Genomic DNA, 14,826 nt, shown 5'->3' with positions numbered 1-14,826 from the left:
TGTGGCATGTGTGGATTACGAGGAGGGGGGTGGGGGGGGGTTCCAGATGTAGAAAGGTGGGACCTTGATGTAAGAGGGGACTTCTGAGGTGAAAGGGACTTATGATGCGAAGGTTTCTGATGTGAGAGAGGGGGCTATGATATAAAAGGGGGCTGCTGATGCAAAAGGGGGCACTTCTGATGTCATTGAAAGGGGGGGGGGATTCTGCTGTAAAGGGGGTATTTATAAAGTGAAAGGTGGATACTGAGGAAAGGGAGGACTCTGGATGTGAATGCATGCACCACTATTAGCCCTGCCCCCTATTCCACCCTCTGTCCCTTATTTTTCCAAAACAAAAAGGTGGCAACCTTATTCACACATCAATTTGAATAACCAAAATGTATTTAAAGGGTGAAAATAACCAAAGAAAACCAAATATGTATAAACAAAGTGTCTTTATAAAAACATTAAAAGCAAACACACATGCTTCTAGGTATGAGGCACTTTCTCAACACTGAATCCAAAAAAAAAACACCATGTAAATAAATGCTAGTGGTCCAGGTTTGACTCTTTTGCCCTCTCCACCTGAAATATAGACTAACTCAACTTTCTGTAATAAATGAATCAAACACAGAGCTAGTTCCCCAAAAGCATCTCCAACCTTTTTTTCTCCTTGCCCTTCCTTTTTTCTTCTGCTATCTCACTTCTTTCTTTCTGTCTTCTAACTCCTCTACAATGCCTATATTTTGCTAAAGAAACAGATAGTTAATGCAGCAAGTATTTCAGAGCACAATTAAAAAAAAAAAAAAAAACATGTAGTACATCTGTAAAACAGTTCCCAAGGTTGTAGCCCCTTAAAATGCTGATTGCACAGAAAAATATCTACAGTTTATATCCAGAAATCCAGCCAGATCCTAACATTCTGTGTGGACTGACAACATAGTGCCTTTGCTGCACCAAAATCCTAACATGTGCCTTCGGCCCTCCCTGCTAAATGTCAGAACTTGGTCTTTTCCCAGCCCCTCTCTTTCCCATGGCACATGCATACACTGAGTTCTTTGCCAGCGAAACAATTCTTGTGCCTTGATCCTTCCAAAGAGTGGGTCCACATACTATGTTCAAGGTAAAGACTGTTGAGAGATGTAGTTCTGGGGTGCCTACATCCCAGCATCTGCACCTAAGACTTTTAGAAACCTGGTAATTATGTTACAAATAATAATTAACCCCTTCATGACTGAGGCCCTTTTTTCATTTTTTGCACCCATGTTATATTCCACATTTTAGGCCTGAAAATGACATAAAACCCCCCAACATTATATATTTTCTGAATGCCAAGACCCTATAGAATAAAATGGTGGTAGTTGAAAATTTTTATGTTGCGCAATATTAGCGCAACTCCTTATTAAACCCCAAAATTTAGTGACAAATTTAATTAAATGCCCCAAAACACAACAAATTACCAATTTTTTAAATGAAATATAAAAGATGAGGTTACAACGAGTAAAACGATACCCAACATGCCCAGTTTACAGATTGCGTGCGACCGTGAAACGGCGAAAAACTGCAGTACCCCAAAAAGTCAATAAAAGACGCTTTAAAAGCCCCCACAGGTCATCAATTTAGAGATACCCCAAAATACTGGCCCTAGAATTATTGCTCTCACTCCGGCGTGCGCGGCGATACCCAACATGTGTAGCGCGTTCGTCGTTTTCATGCGTAGGCGCACCCAACGCCCAATTTTAAAAACTGTTTGTTTTTTTTTAACTTTACTTTGACTGCTAGCAGATGGTGGTGACAGGTCCTCTTTAAGGTGATGCTGGGGGTCCAAAAGACCCTCAGTGTCACCTTTACACTAGAAATGAGCTATTGAAGTGCAGATCGCACTTCAATAGCTTAGACCTGGGCTGCAGGAGCCCAGAACTGACAGCCCAGGGACCGGAAGTGATGCAATCTGCATCGCTCCCGGTCCCATAGAACGGGGAGGGGATCGATGAACGGAAGTTCCCAGCTCCCCGCGACCCAGCGACCCAGCTCCCCGCGGACACAAAGATCGCCGGTCCCGGCCCGTAGGAGGGGCAACGGAGCCCGGGAAGCACGGCGGGGGTGTCCGGCGGGGGGGGGAGCCCCTTCTTCGGGACGCAGAAGCGATCTGGCGACAGGTAAGTCGCCAGGATCGCTTCTGTTGTAAAGCCGACAGTCGGCTCTACAAGTTTAAACAGACTCCCGGCGGCAAAAGTCGCCGGGAGTCTGTTTAAACAGCCCTGATGCTGGCGACGTACACTGTACGTCGTCAGTCACGAAGGGGTTAAAAAGAATAATATTGGACACACTGTAAAGATTGGAGATATTTTTAGAAAACATGGCTGCACAAATGTATCATACAATAATAATCTTTTTGATACCAGGTATGCCTATGCCATAAAGTACTGAAGGCTAACTGGGCACATTAACCCTCCTACACAATATAAGCATCTGATGTATATTTAGTCTCTATCAAACTATGATTTAATTCCGTGTAATAATATGTTGGTTATGAGACTGTAAAACATGGTTACCTGAAACTATTGATACAGTTAGAAAAACTAGTAGACCATTTGATTGGTTATGCTGTTTCTGTAAAAAGGGACCAGAAAAGATGGCTGCATCTGCAGCTCCGGAGATCTTGTTTTGCTAACAAGATTATGTGTACATACTGAGAGCTATTCTGAGGGCCAATGACTCCATCATAATCAGACTTATGCTGAAGTGAATTGGACTCTGCTGAGGCCAAAGACCAGGTGGACTTTGTTAAGTACTTTTTAATTTTTAAATCTCACCTAATTTGCTGTTGCTTAGTGTTTACTTTTTGTAAAACATTTTCTCCACCATTTTTTCTCTTGCTCATTTAAATCATCTTTAACATTTACTGAGCTTTATCTCTAAATACTCTAGAATCAGAATTCCTACCTCTTGAAGAAAGCTACCACATATTTAACTGCAGAGTTAACTGACTCCAGTAACAATCACTCTATAGGCTGGTGCTCAGATTGTTGTCCCATGAGCTGGAAAATCTCTATGTATGGTAAGGATGACAGTAAAATTGTCAGACTTACCATCATTGTAATAAAAATTGCAGGTAGGTAAAGTCAATTTTCTGGAGATCCATTAAAAAAGGATGCTGCAGAAACCAAGCATGGGTAGCATAAAATAACACTGCTTTCAATGACCACCAACAAAAGGGGAGCACACTAAACACAAAGAGGCACTGAGCAGCAAGGGGGTACACTGACCAGAGCAGCAAGGAGCAATATTGTCCACAAAGAAGGTACACTGACCACCAATCCTAGGGGGTGAAAAATATCACTGACCACCATCAGTTATAGGACACTCACCATTGAGCACTAACATTTAAGGGGACACACAGCACTGATCAGCTTCATAAAGCAGGCATTAACTCCTGACCACTTTAAGCTGCAAGGTTTTCTGTATTTTACACAGCCATAAACCCTGCACTCTTGACTGCTGCACTTTATACACTTTGTCCTACACTAAACAATTTTGATGGTGTTTGCACTGCCTTGACCTTTTAGGGCCTGGGGAAATGTAACAGGCAGTCAGATTTTTGTTTTACATTTTTGGAATTTTTTCCCTTTACATAGCAATATTCTGTTTAAATAATAACATTCTGTTGACAATGGGGGAGGGGGGTTATGACCTCACAGCACTTCCTCTGAGTACGAGGGCCACAACAGAGCTGTTACAGGAATGGGTAAAGCCCTTCACCACCTTCATCAACATATTACAGTACGCTTTACCAATTTTAGGGGAGCTGTACCACTCCAGGCAACACAATGGTATAACATTTATTAATGACAGCATCTAATGAAGAACTTCACCTTAAAACAATTTGTTAACCCACTCTGGATATAGTCTTGTGAAAAGGATGATCCAATAACCTGCACTGGAACTTACAATTTGACTGTTGAGCTCTGCCAAAAAGGCAACTATGTGATCACAAACAGCTTGTCATCTCCGCACAAACTTTCAGTGAGGTTATTAACCAATCAACAAGTGTGTTTTACCTTCATGGTTTGTTGGAAGGCTGTCTTAGTTGCATTATTATGCAGTTTATACATATTGTTCCCAAGCCAGACAATAAATATTTGTAGATGTCCGATTCACACCCTTGCCTTTTTATAACCCCTTCCACTCAAAACATGTGAAAGGTCCCCTTTTTTAAGGACAAACAAGTAAAAAAAAAAAACTATTTTATAAAGTAGTATGGAAAAAGGATGATGGATACCTTATTTCCTACCTGGGTGAAGAAAGGCTCATATATCTCCACTCCTTTGTCCGACCCCTGAAGCAAAATCTCTTCACCTCGTTTCCAGCTGTATCGGACAGGGGGATTGGAGTTCGCAATGCATCGTAAGAAAACTGTCCGCTCATAATAAAATTGTTCTTTTGCTTCTCCTATGCTTTGATGGACAGTCACAATGGGATCATCCAAATCTGGAAAAGAAATAAAACAAGTTGTAACTTAACCAAGAAAAAAAGTTGTCATCAATTCATCCTTTAACTGTATGCATTGCCTTCTACAAGAGTCCTTGTGATATACAGCAAGCAAACTCCTGGAGGAATGCTACCAGGTTATAAATGTATATTCCAAAGAATCTTCTGCAGACTAGCAGAACTTAGGGAGCATTTGTGCGTGTGTGCAAAGCATTTTTACAAACCACCTGGCTCTCTGAGGAATATTTTGTAAAATTACAAGTGTGGGATTTTTTTTTTAGCTCTGATAAATGTCCTGTGATACCTGAAGACATATACTGTACAATAGTTGTAGGAAAACTTTTATAGGAAAAGTTTCCATAATTTTACATAATTTATTGTAGGCCATCCCTTGGATCTGGGTTGCAGTTTGATACAAACTTAAATAATATATACACTTTTAAAGCACACCCTCTAGCTCTTTGTCCCTGCAGTCTGAGCAAAAAAAAACTAGAAGGGATTATACTACTCTGCTTAAAATGCCACTCTTAGCTACCACTAGAGTGAGCTCTTAGGAGATAGGAGAGTTGTACATTAGGCTTTCTACTACTCTATCTCTCGCTATTAGTAGCCAGGAGTTTATGAAGCAGCAGAACAACTAATCACCCATTCCCTAATTTCTTGGTTAGCAATGTGTTTAACCGTAAGCAGCACAAAGTCCAGCTAGCACGCTCTCCACACTATACTGAAAGACAGTACAATATGTACAGATTTTTGCACCTGAGAACATGTGTAGATGTATTCAATATGCAAGTAGCAAAGTGATATTTCAGTATCAGTACAGTATCTAGAAATACCAATTAAGAGTCTATCCTGCATTAGTCTAGCAACAGTAAAGGTGAATTTATGAGTTGCTGCATACTTCTGTTTGTTCATTGAGGCTGATGGTCTCAAAAGCTAATATATTGCCATACTGTATGTAGTTCTTCCACTTCTTATCACATACAAACAGATATCTTGCAGAGTATTTATCCTCCAACAAAGTTCACATCAGCAGCAGAGCCATAACTTGCTATCGATGTGGTGCATGACAAAATCATGGTCCAATGGACAGGGATCACAATGTCTCACTTTCAATTGCAATCCCCATCTGGAAAGCAAACTATTATTGGCCATTTGACCATATGGTAAAGTCCCCAAGCTTCTCCTTTAGGAGTCTCAGTGGCTAATATATTTCTTATACTGTAAGTAGTATTTATACCCCCCAAGTCCACTCTGACCCACACTGCTACAAGTATGGCAAGACAGGAGGCCCCTAATATTTGACGGATACGTCTATACATAAATAGATGTAGCCCTGGCAGTAGTGAAACGGGAACACCACTCTCCACCACCTGCACCATTGGAAAGTAAAACTTTAAAAAGTGTGCAGTATGGTTCAGGAGGGGGGTCACATTAGAGAATACACTGAGTGGCCAGTTTATTATGACCACCTGACATTTGTAGGCAAATTAGCTATAATTAGCTAGAATTTGGCGCTGAAGTTGCTAGAGGGCCAGACCATCATAAATAAGGAAGCAGGTTGTTTACCACGACAGTAGAAGTGATTTGTTTCTGAAGATATGGGTAAACAACACGATTTAACAGCCTTTGAATGTGGGATGATTGTTGGCGCTCAAGCCATGGAGCGAGTATCAGCAAAACAGCAGAATTTGTTAAATGTTCAAGAGCAGCTGTTGTTAAAGTGTTTAAAGACTGGACTGTCAGCCGAAAATCTGGGTCTGAACGTGCGAATTGTGGCCATCAGCGACTAGTCAATGTTAGGGCTGAACGGAGAGTGGCAAGACTGGTACAAGACAACAGAAGGGCAACAGTGCAGTGTCAGATTCTTCGCATCACCTTTCAGCATCTCATGGAGTCACAAGGCGGCCCAACAAAGTCATCTCGTGGCCCAACGAAGTATTGATGGGGTGGTCATAATAATCTGGCCACTCAGTGTATAAGCTAGATATAGATGTGCAGCAATGCAAAATCATACAGTTACAGTATATAAAGCCAAAAATACTATTTATATTTTTCCTGTTCAAAATCCTCCTACCACACTCCTTGAACTTTAGAACGGTACAGCATTAAGGTTACTGTTTATTCCATTATCCTAACAATATTTCCAAAGATCAAAACAGAGGCAAGGTGTTTGTGCTCCTGTGATTTGGAGAAAAGGTTATGGATATTTGCAAAAGCCCTATTTACTGGCAGGGAGAGTACAGGCAGCTGCTGCCTCCCTCCTGCTCGATGTGCTTCCAAAGAAGCCGGTTTTCAGGCAGCAAACATAGATCACGTTTTATTAAAAATTCTCTGGGTTATTGGAAATTGCCTAGTAATGCACATATTTTATGTGTGTTTTGTTTTCATCGTGCGCATTTAGATGCTCTGAAATGCATTTTTAGCTCATCCAAGGACACCTCACGTCAAAAGTTCACAACTAGGAAATTTTTCATGCCTAATTCATTCAAAAGTGCATGCAACTGCCAATTATTTCAAATTTCTGTGCATTTCGTGCCTTTTCCCATAAGCTTCTGAATTACTATGCAATGCGCATAATCACACACATGAATAGAACCACTGGCTAGAAAAAAACAATGACTGCAGTTTGCATGTATTAAAAATGTATACTACTGGTATCAAAGTGCACTGGTGTGACCAGCATCCTAAATGTCTGCAATATTCACAGGCTGAAGAGGAAAACATAGTCCTAATACACCTATTATTAATGTTAATGTTTGTAAAGCTATGACTTTTGTGTTGTCATTGTCATGCCCTTGAGTGCGACTTTCTCTAATTACAAATAGATGGAACAGAGTTGCTGGATCCAAAGTAGATTGCTTTTGTAGTGCAAAGCTGGAACGAGAGTACATAGATTCTGGATAAGCTGCTTCAAATGGGATGCAAGTGACATGTTCTGCCTGAGGAAAGGGATCCTGCGAGACCCCCAAACGTTGCACCAGTGTGATATGCTGAATTTACGTCAATAAATAGACACATTTGATCTGCATCTGGATTGCCGAAGTTCCTATCTCTATTTGTGGAAAGAAGCTGAGAATCCAAATTATTTATTTGTTTTCACAGAAACGACTCCTTTCACTCTTGTAACACACACCTTTCTTTGGTATAGAAGTAGGCCTTGCCACAATATTAAACGGTAAGAATTGGCATTTCTATTAACAAACAACTGAAAGTCCAATGCAACGATATGCCCAAAAGAGTACATTCAGAAGTATTTTCTTCTATCTTACTAAACAAGGCTAAAGAATCACCTTGAGCCCAGACAGTCTAAGAGCCCTGTTAACATTTTAGAAAATTAAATCCCTTTTATGCCTTTTGACCCTTTTCATATACTGTAAGTCAAATCACTTCTGCCGGAAAGGAAACCAGATCAATTTCAGAAATAAATGAAACAAATCTTCATCTGGCATGGTGTGAAACAGCTGTTTACATCTTGGAACCTCCAAAGGAAAATACTTCAAATTATTTTCAGTTTTCTAGATTTCTAGAAAATGGCTTTTACTGCTTTGTTTTTCCTTTGTTCAATTTACATCATTTAAAAATGCGGTTTGTTTTTATTTATAGAGTGTCTAGACTTAACAGAACAATGCAATAAAAAGGCTTAAAAAATAGTTAAAGCTTAAAAAATACATTAGAATGCCATCAAGGCCAACTTGTTTCAATATTGCTGAACAGTACATGTTCTGGATAGAGTCAGGAAATGTTAAAACCCTTAGGCTTTTATTGCTAAGTGTTTCCCTGCTGGGGAGCATCACCCTCTTTTTCCTGTACACCATTGTTGCAGAAAGTGATGAGTAATTCAACATTTTAAAACTGTCACAGGAACAGGACATTTTTCAAGGGGAGAACCTATTTTTCTGAATAATATATGCAAGTGATATGCCCTTGCTTTGGAGAGATTGGCTCTCTCACTCCTGACACAAACTATGCTGTAACTAATTACTTTTTTTGCGTCTCTCTTCAGTAAATCATGTGACGTCATCAAATCACAAAAAGGTTATTAGTCATGAAAGACTTCTTGTGCTGGTAGGTGATTGCCAATATCTGCAGAGAGCGCAGGACGTTAGAGGCATTCAGCAGCACAGTCATTAAATGCCAGGTCTGCTTTAGGGGTAGTGTAGCACTTATACCATTGTGTTGTTACCATGCATGCACCGGGTATAAGCAACATTTTCACTTATCCCAAAGGCACTTGCACACCTGTGCAGTAACACGGATATGTAAATGTAGACAAGCACCATCCACCACAGCCACATCTACTGGGAAGCACATCCAGAGCACCCGCTCAAGTAGGCGTGTGAGTGTAATGGAAAATAAGTTTATAATTTCTGGTCCCATCAGCTCACCCTACCTACCCCCAGCTTCTGCTGTGACTTACACAGGCACTGTAATCTCTGCCCTGGCAACAGATACCTTGAACCTGCCTGCCTCCAGACCAATGCTGTTGGTCACAAGGACTGCGGCCATCATGTGAAGCTACAGCCGTCATCTCCTCAGTGGAGGCAGTTCTTACCAATGTGCCTGCAACAACCCCCTCACCATCCCTTTTGCCAGCACCCCCCTTCCCACCAGCATACCTGAAACCACCCAACCACTGCACCTTAAAGCCAACCCCTACCCAGTGGCGTCACAAGGTGGATACATGGGGTGCGCCTCGCACGCAGGTGACACCATTGGAGGTGTGACAACAAAATGACTGACAGCCTCTGAAAAATCGGGCACTCGATCATGGACCGAGAGTCCGACAGTTGCAAGAGAGAGGAGGGGACACGGCAGCATGACTTATTCCGCCGGGTGATCGTCCACTCCTCTCTGTCAGCGCCCATCACCAAGATGGCCGCGCATGCACATAGTTTTTATGCTCCTCAGTGTTGCCAGTTTGTTGCTTAGATCCAGAATCTGGGATTCCAAACAGACAACTCGCTCACATCTAGCACAATTGTATTCCCCCTCGAACGCATGTTCAAGGAACGCATACATTGCACATGACATGCACCTGGTTGCATTCCCACTCATGGAAGACATTATTTTATTCCACCCTTACTATTTATTTATTTATTTTTAATGTATATTACGGATTATATAAGATGAAGTATTTAACTGTAGTTTTATTTTCTAGGGTTTAGTGGATCACGACTGGCCTGTTCAATAACTTGTTTGTTAAATTAAATAATTTAAATTAGATTAAGATAAATAAATTAAACTGAATTATACTACCGACCTGCACGATGACGTCATCTCGCACGAGCGTGGTGACGACACGTTGGGAGGTCACCGGATACCCGTATTAATAAAATATTTCAATACATTCTGCTACGTAACGAAAGTAAATACATTTAGATAATACATATTATACATGTGCACTTGAAAAGAAATTGTTTAGTTGTGTTTTGATTCGGATTTTGTGTTATTTCGTTTTTCGGGATTCGGGTGTGAAAGTCAATTCAGATTCGGAATTCGGACGAAATTCGTTAGTGGTAGTTCGTTCGTTTTTGTTTCTTATTCGTTTGTTCGTTGCAGCAAAGTGACATTTGAGGGGGAAAAAAAGTGTTTCTCCTTCTCTGTCACTTTGCTGCAACGAACGAACAAAACGAATATGAAATGAAAACGAAATGAACGGTCGAACGAACTACCGCTAATGAATTTCGTAAACGGAAATTCGGATTCGTTTGCATTCGTTATATGTGTAATTCGGATACATCCGAATGTCCGAATTTCTGAAAATTCGTCCGAATTTCGTTTCGGAACGAAACGAATCGCACATGTCTAATACATATCATGTGTTTTCTTTTTCAGTATCTAATGAGGCAATGCAGCCCAAAAGTGACCAGACCCTTGCATATATATTTTCAGATATACCAGCCTTTCTGGCAAAAAAGGCAGACTTTCAGTTTTGGCCTGGTTGGGTTAGAAAAGAAGAAATGACACTGTATTCTAAAATTATCCATTGATTGTTAAAAGTGTCTTATAATGTAACTACGTCAGGGGTGCAGACTCTTGGAGAAACTACTAAAAATTAAGAGACATTTGATAAAGCACATTGAAGACGTGCGGTATCTGGGATTAGACCATCAAAATGAGTTATGGTGGAAATCTCGCATCACGCTGGGAGTCTATGATTTTCTTGCAGATAACGTGACCTCAGCATTCAAAAATGACATTTTCTGTGAAACCATCAATGGCTATGGACTATAGAGCAAAAACCTTTCATGTATGGATTTCCTTTGGTTACACATAATACTCACCCATAGTGTGACCTTAATGGCGCAACTGTTTCATCTATACAATATATTATATGGTATAGAAGATTGTTTGATCATGTTATGTTAAGAACATAGATGAGGCAGAAATGTCCAGTATTTTAGAAAAAGAGAACAGGACAAGATGGTATGGCACAATGATCTGTTTAATATCGAAGAACTAGAATTTATTGAGAGATGTCAAGAGGGAAAATTGGCATATTATGAACTGTTATACAATGACACAAAAAAAAGAAACAATTTTTAGAGTGATATGACCTGAAATCTTATTTAGTTCTTGGTACTCGGGGGAATTTTAGGACAAAAGTGGGCTAAGTGTGACATGACACGTGGTCTCCTTTCACCTTTCAGCACTGTAGTGAAATGCAATTTAGAAAGAAAAATGTTTAATTGTTCCTTAAAGCAGGAAAGGAAAAAAGTATGATTCACAGGTTTTCATTGTCCTCTATGGGACTTATTTTTAGAATATTGAGGAGTATATACCATAGGTCTGCTATAATTCTGTTGCACATTTTCATTCAACCAGTCAATATTTTTTTACCATCAATGTTATTTAAGACCATGAGGGCAATACCTGACAGAGAATATTATGTATGTGACCTTCTAGCTTATTTCCATATATATTATATTATATCATAATATATATGATATTTTTCCATTTATATTAAATTACCTCATGGCTCTTAAATCCCCCATTTCCCCCACAGCAGGCAAATATAAAAAGTTATTTAAACCAGCATTTGCCAACCCTTTTTCAGTCATGGCACCTTTTAAAAGTATGCAAAATCTCGAGGCAACTCTGTCTAAGATATATAAAATGTCAAAACAATGAGGGGAATTCATAAAAACTGGAACAAACAAAATCTGGAGTAGCTGTGCACGGCAACCAATCAGCTTCATTTTCAAATCTTAACTGAGCAGATATGCGGATTGGTTGCCGTGGGCAACTGATCCAGATTTTTTATCTGCTCCAGTTTTGATAAATTCTCCTCAATGTGTGGTACCCTTAGTGGTGTATTTTGGTTTTGTGTTGCCCTAGGCAAGGCTAAACTTGGGCACCCCCCAAAATCTAAATTTGCCCCACCGGTTCCTGCTTAGAATGGATAAAGTGTCATTCCATTTTCTCACAAAATGTGAGAAAATTAACTACCCAAATCATTTTGCCACCTTTGCCCAATTTCGTTATTCATGCAGTTTATCTGTATCACTAGCCAATGTACGGTCTGAACACCATACACCGCACTGCAGTCCTGCACACACAGATGATCCAGCATAACACTTGCAAATGGCGAGCGCTTACTGGTCAGCATGGTCACATGACCATGCTGAACCAATGAGAAGCACTTCTGAGTAGAACCCCCTGCCTTTTTCTTTTAGCTGTCATGTCTCCCATTGGAGAGATTGTCTTTTGGTTAGGGATGTCCCGATACCGTGTCTTGTGGCCATTTGTTTCATTACCCACTCCTCACTGATATACCCTAAGTCTCCAATTATCTCACAAACCAGCAATTACAGTTTTGTGTAAAGAATTAAGCAGTTTGGTAAAATCACTAAAGACTTAATTAAAACATATTCTATAATAAATTCAATAAAATGAAACGGTTTTGATTTCTGGCCAATAATTGGAAAGTGTGAATTTTTAAGACCATTTAGTATTGTTGAATTTTTGAGAATATCTGATAATATTAAGAATACCTGAACACTTTTTGTTGATCTCCTTAAGGTACAAATGGGAGACAATTATACAAAATGGTAGTTAAGGTTACACCAATAGCATTTGAATACTTTTATCAATTACTTTTTACAGTTTCCAAGGTAACACAGTGGTAGCATTCCCACTGTGCCAAAGGAATACCAGAAGATGAATGTTTATTAACGTGCATTATACTGCAGCGGTATTGTTTAAGGTTAAGTTCCTTAACTAAAAATAGAATCTTATAAAGAATATGAACAATTTATTGTGTAATCTCACAGGGAAGTGGAAAAAACAATATTCCATTTTTTTTTGTCCTGGTATGTAATTTGCTTAACACAAATCATATTGCTGCAAAATAATCCATTGTGGCTTTACCATAATCTTAATAAGTATTCTGGGTTTAAATTCTCATATCGGTGAGCTAAGGTGTTGCTCTATGATCCCTAATAAAATTAAGAAAGTGAGTTAATTCTGTTTTATAGGTTGATCAGTAAGGTGGTTAAAAAAATATATATAATTAGAGTACATTACACTGTGGTATTGATTTTGAAATATATAGAGATTAGTTAAGCTCATAAAGAATTCAGGTTTTGTCCAGTATTTGAATTCTGTATAGTAGACGTATTGGGTGTCTTAAAGCAACCCTGTCAGGGAACAACATTTCTAAAGTAAAATAAGGGCTCGTTCACACTAGCCTGTCCAATAAAATGCTCAGTTTTAGCGGACAGGTTAGTGTGTTCTGTGTTCCGGTCATCGTGCAGTGTCATGCGCTGTCTCAGCGCATCACACTGTTTACTTTTTTCTTCACTTTATTTGGAGAGTACAAATTGTACACTCCATTCAGGTCCCTGTGGTGTACTGCTCCACGGTGTGGTGACCTGCAGTTCAGTCCAGAATGGGGCAAAAAAATGCATTATGTCTGCATTTTTTTTCACAGTGTACCTCATGCTACGTCAATTTTCTATGTGCCCTAGTGGTAATGGCCATTGTGCAGTTGCTTAAATATGTCGGTCACCACATATAGTGTGAATTGGCCCTAACAGACTTGATACTTACATGATTTAGAGCACATTTGTGGAATCCGTCCTTTGTTGCCTCCTGCCATGCTTCATGGTTCCTCCAAATGACCCCCAGGTTAGGGATGTTCAGATACCAAGTACTGTACTTGGTACAAGTATATGTACAGATACTTTTCCAGCTCCAAGACTAGACTAGGGAAAAACTCAAAAGTTAGGAGGCAGCTGTCATTTGTAAGGAGCACACGGAGCTCCTGGGATTTGTACATCTCTGTTTTAATGTATGATTATTTTTTTTTTAATATACCGATCCAATTTTTTCAAGTACAAGGACATTTTTTCAAGTACAAGTACTGATACTTGTCCAAGTACTCACAGATACAAGTACTGATACATTTTTGTTTATTGTCATGTGACAGTTTTTCTAAAACAAAATAAAAATTAATGATTTCAGGACAGTGGTGGAGCGCCAGAGCCAGGTCCCCGCTGCACGCGCTGCAACTCTGGTAGTTCTTGCGATAATGCAGAGTATCGGCACTGGTATCTGAACTGGTATCTGGACATCCCCACCCCATGTTACTGCATCTTGTCATGACACAGTGGTCAGTGGGAGGAACCACATAGTGCGGCAGGAGACAGCAAAAGGAGAATTTCAGTGGGCACCAGTAAGTATCAAGTTTCTTCCTCACAGGAGACTTTTGGCTGATATTTTTTGCTGCCCAATGGGGTTGCTTTGAAGTGCCCTGTAATTTAATAGTAAGCACGAAGTAGAGGAGGGTAAAAGGTACACACTGCCCTGCTGATTTTGACAGTCACATCGGTTATGCATATACAGTATATTTAGAATATCACATAAATTACACTACATTTTTTTGCAATCTAAGAGGTAGAAAACCAATGGCATAATGGAAAGCTTAATTACTAAGGGTGGAGCCTGGCAACACCCCACCAAACTGACAGTTATACCAAATATTGTATATTCATCATGCCTGGGTTTTGACCTAAAACAGATTTGAGTCATGACTTGGCAATGCTATTTATGGTAAAATTCACAGAATCCCTGTATATTTTTTTAACAGCCCAATGTTGGCCCGGTTTGTAAGAAGGGTATGTACAGGGTCGCCACTACCTTATTCGCCACCTGAGGCGTCCAAGAGAAGGGGGAGTGGTGGACTAATGTGGTTTGGAATCATCTGAGCTGTCAACCGCCGAGAAGTGGGTTTTTTTGCAGACCTGTCAGCAGGGCAGGAGGTGGCGGGCAGCAGAGCTGTCAGCCAGGGGGGTGGTGCTGTTAGTCACCCGTGCTGCCCCCCCCCCCACACATCCACCCCACAACCCCGCC

The 14,826-nt window shown here is 40.1% G+C and overlaps 1 protein-coding gene across 2 annotated transcripts in view; it reads right to left on the bottom strand.

Moving 5' to 3' along the window:
* The window catches only part of MDGA2 (MAM domain containing glycosylphosphatidylinositol anchor 2), a 521,930-nt gene that overhangs the window by 187,757 nt on the left and 319,347 nt on the right, over positions 1-14,826 (bottom strand). The window contains exon 4 of one of the 2 annotated variants that reach the window (XM_018563520.1): positions 4,262-4,470. In XM_018563520.1, coding sequence (XP_018419022.1) covers positions 4,262-4,470 — 209 coding nt within the window. The remainder of the gene's footprint in view (positions 1-4,261; positions 4,471-14,826) is intronic. The other variant, XM_018563521.1, reaches the window with a different exon arrangement.

Source organism: Nanorana parkeri, unplaced genomic scaffold (assembly GCF_000935625.1).
Source record: "Nanorana parkeri isolate BGI_ZX_2015 unplaced genomic scaffold, ASM93562v1 scaffold670, whole genome shotgun sequence".
Taxonomy (NCBI): domain Eukaryota; kingdom Metazoa; phylum Chordata; class Amphibia; order Anura; family Dicroglossidae; genus Nanorana; species Nanorana parkeri.
Note: the sequence above shows the minus strand (reverse complement) of the source record. Positions and strands in the feature narration are given on the sequence as shown.